The sequence below is a fragment of the Myotis davidii genome, unplaced genomic scaffold, assembly GCF_000327345.1.
Source record: "Myotis davidii unplaced genomic scaffold, ASM32734v1 scaffold616, whole genome shotgun sequence".
Lineage (NCBI taxonomy): Eukaryota > Metazoa > Chordata > Mammalia > Chiroptera > Vespertilionidae > Myotis > Myotis davidii.
Genome location: NW_006291965.1, coordinates 3,776,656 through 3,780,299, shown reverse-complemented (window position 1 = coordinate 3,780,299; position 3,644 = coordinate 3,776,656). Strand labels below are relative to the sequence as shown.

At 40.6% G+C, this 3,644-nt stretch overlaps 1 protein-coding gene across 1 annotated transcript in view; it reads right to left on the bottom strand.

Annotated features, from left to right (window-relative positions):
* Positions 1-3,644, bottom strand: part of DOCK8 (dedicator of cytokinesis 8) — a 200,976-nt gene that overhangs the window by 66,831 nt on the left and 130,501 nt on the right. The window contains 1 exon segment of the mRNA XM_015565032.1: positions 2,960-3,061. Coding sequence (XP_015420518.1) covers positions 2,960-3,061 — 102 coding nt within the window.

The following is a 3,644-nucleotide window of genomic DNA, read 5'->3' as shown; positions in this document are numbered from 1 at the left end:
TGCCCTTGACCAGGAATCAAACCTTTGACCCTTAGGTGAGCAGGCCGACACTCTAACCACTGAGCAATGTGGCCAGGACATCTCTTGCATTTGGCAGGGATTTTTTTTTGCTGTATCTACAAGGGTAGAATATGTGGACGGGGTGAGTAATTTTGGAAATATCTAAGATAGAGTCACAAACAGGTCAAAGCTGAACCCAGCCCATGGACAAATTCCGTTTGGCTCAGTGTTGGAAACTTTTTCGAATTTGTTGCCAACATTTAAAAGTCAGAAAAATTTCACATGAAGGCCTATTTTTCTAACTTCTTTTGAGAACCAGAAGATATGAAGACATTGGGCGTGCGTCCCAGAATGCCACTGATCTGTGGGGCGGAGGAGCAGCTGTGACCTTCAGTGGGCAATCTCCAGCGGGAACAAAGTCCACCAGGACCCGGCACTCACTGTCAGTGAGTCCAACTCCTGGGGACACTGGAGTCTGCCTCCTACGACTGTAAGCAGCACTGCCCACTAAAAAATATATTGTGAGCCACATGTCACTTAAAATATTCTAGTAGCCATATTTAAAAAATTTAAAGGAACATATGATAGTAATTTTAATATAGATAGCTTAAATATATAGCCTAAATATAGCCTAAAGAGTATTGATTATTATATCTAATTATGTATTATTAAATATATACCCTAAATATTATTGTTTCAATATGTAATCACTATAAAAATTATGAATGATATATTTTACATACTTTTTTTTCTACTAAGCCTTTGAAGCTGGGTTTGTATTTTATACTTACATTACATTCCAGTTTAGACAAGCCCTATTTTTAAAAATGTATATATATTTATTGATTTCAGAGAGGAAGGGAGAGGGAGAGAGAGGTAAAAACATCAATGATGAGAGAGAATCATTGATCGGCTGCCTCCTACATGCCCCCCCCCCTGGGGATCAAGCCCACAATCTGGGCCTGTGGCCTATCTAGGACTAGAACTGTCACCTCCTGATTCACAGGTTGATTCTGAACCACTGAGGTACACCAGCTGGGCTGGACAAGCCACATTTTAATAGCCACACATGACTAGTGGCAACTGTATTGGACAATATTAAGTCTTCAGGCTGAGGGTATATCTATAAAGATAGTTTGGGGCAAGAAGAAAAAATATAATATTTACTTCAGCATAGAGTTTGTTTCTTGATATGCATTATTTCATTTAATGTTCACAGCAATCTTATGGGCAGGTATGGGTGAGGTTTCATCGCTAAGACACAGAGAGGGTAAGCAATTCACCCATGTATGTTCACATGGCTAGGGAGTGGCAGAGTCTGGATTTTGGATCCAAATTTGTTTGTTCCTAAAACCCAGGTTTGCTCTGCAGCATTAAGAAGATAATTAAGGGTTCCAAGGAATTAGAATGTGCATGATGAAAAGGCGGCGGTGAGGGCATCAGAAGGGCCTGTGTATCCAAATCATAAGAGTAATCAGGGCATGTTTGTGAACACACTCAGGGTGATCTCAGGTGGTTCTGAGGAGAGCAGTTTTGGTCTAAAGCCAGGCACACGACTGTGGCCCAGGGCAAAGAAAGATTCTCTCTTCAGAGAAAAAGAGAAATAAGAGAAAAATGGAATAGCCTGAGAATGATGGATGGGTAGTCAGAGTAGGAAAGAAAGTTGACTATTAAGGTTGGAACTAAATTAAAATTCCTGGGAAATTTTTCAACCTGAAAATTATTATAATAAATAACCCAAAAGAGATGAAAGGGGATCCACAGATTAAGAGTCTTAAAGACAAGTCAACCAATAGCAATGTATGGACCTTATTTGGATCCCGATTCAAACAAACAACTGTAAATAAAAATATGGCATTAATGAGATCATTGAAAATTTGATTACTAACTGGATATTTGAAGATATTAAGGCATTATTAATTTTAAGATACAACAATGGTTAAAAAAAGAGCCCTTATCTTTGAAGATGCATAATAGAATATGTATAAACTAGAGGCCTGGTGCACAACATTTGTGCACTGTGGGGGTGGGGAGGGGTGTCCCTCAGCCCAGCCTGTGCCTTCTTGCAGTCTGGGACCCCTTGGGGGATGTCCAACTGCTGGCTTAGGCCCGTTCCCGTGGACATCCCCTGAGGGGTCCTTAGCACTGCCGCCGCTGCACTCACCAGTTATGATCCCAGCTTCTGGCTGAGCAGTGCTCCCCCTGTGGGAGTGCACTGACCACCAGGGCAGCTCTTGCATTGAGTGTCTGCCCCCTGGGAGTCAGTGCATGTCATAGCGACCAGTCATTCCGCTGTTTGGTCAATTTGCATATTAGGATTTTATTATATAGGATGAAATGCTATGATGTCTGGGATTTTCTTTAAAATACTACTATTGAAATAAACCTTCACCAACCAGACTGAGAATATGAGAGCAGTGCGGGTGTGGTCAGAATGGCGAGTCCACTGGGCTCCCTTCTAATGGGGCAAGAGGCAGTGCAGGAAACAGGGGGAGGGGAAGGCTACTGGCATTGGCAAAGGAATAAAAACCCCACTATCCATTTGGGGACAGTGACAATTGACCCATAGGAGAAACTGATGGAATCTCGCCCAGGAACCTTTTATAAGGATCTGTGCTGAGAGCAGCTGTTATCCAAAGTGGGCTCCATTTGCCTCCCCTTTCACATTACATTATTTGTGAATCCCTTTTTGCAAGGCAATACTGCCTCTGGCGCAGGCTGCATTTACTAAACGTTCTGAATTGGTGATGTCTAAATGAATGTTTTTTCATGGCTAGTTGTTTTCCCCATCCTATCAGACCCATGTGTTCCCCGAAAACACTGTATGCTGACAGATGACTGTTCCCCAACACATGCTGAGTATCCTCAGTCCTGTTGAAGGCACTGGGAAGTGGATCTGGGAAGGTGGTCTTAGATCACGGCTGGACAAGAAACAGCTGACGGCCAGCTTGCTGGTTACCTCTGCAGAATGCATGGAGTAGTTGGGTGGCAGCTTTTCCAAGGCAACTGGGAGACAGTAGGATCCAGTTTGAAGACGTTCATTTAAGAGAATTGGCAGCCACTGAAATAGATGATGTAGAGAATAAAGTGGAATTTATTACTACATATAACTCTGGCAATTTATCTAGCTCACAATAATCAAATGCAACTAAACGATGATTAGATATTGACCAGGACTCTTTTTGGCAGTAATTTCTGTCAAGTTCTTTGCATTTTAAATTCTGTGAGAGCTCCTGAGGTGGTAATATCAATGATTTATTGCTTTCAGAGCCAAAGTAGTAGCATTTTTCTTTAAAGCTAATGTTTGTGTGTCTCTGAACAACATCAATGCTTATGTTAACTTTTATATTTTTTAAAGAAACAACTTTTTTCTCCTTGGAGAAAAAAAGAGCTAGTTTTATACCAGGTGGAGCAAAAGTAGGTTTACAGTCATGAGTGTGCGAACCAGAGTTTATTTTTGTATTATTACTTATTAATTATTGTATAATTTTCCATATGAACAACTGTAAACCTATTTTTGCCCACCCTCCATGTAAAGCATATATATAAAATTTGGAAATAATAGATATTGCAATGCTTTAAAATGTTTTTACTTACTATTGTTTATTCTAAACGCATGGTAAACAAGTATACATCATAATATA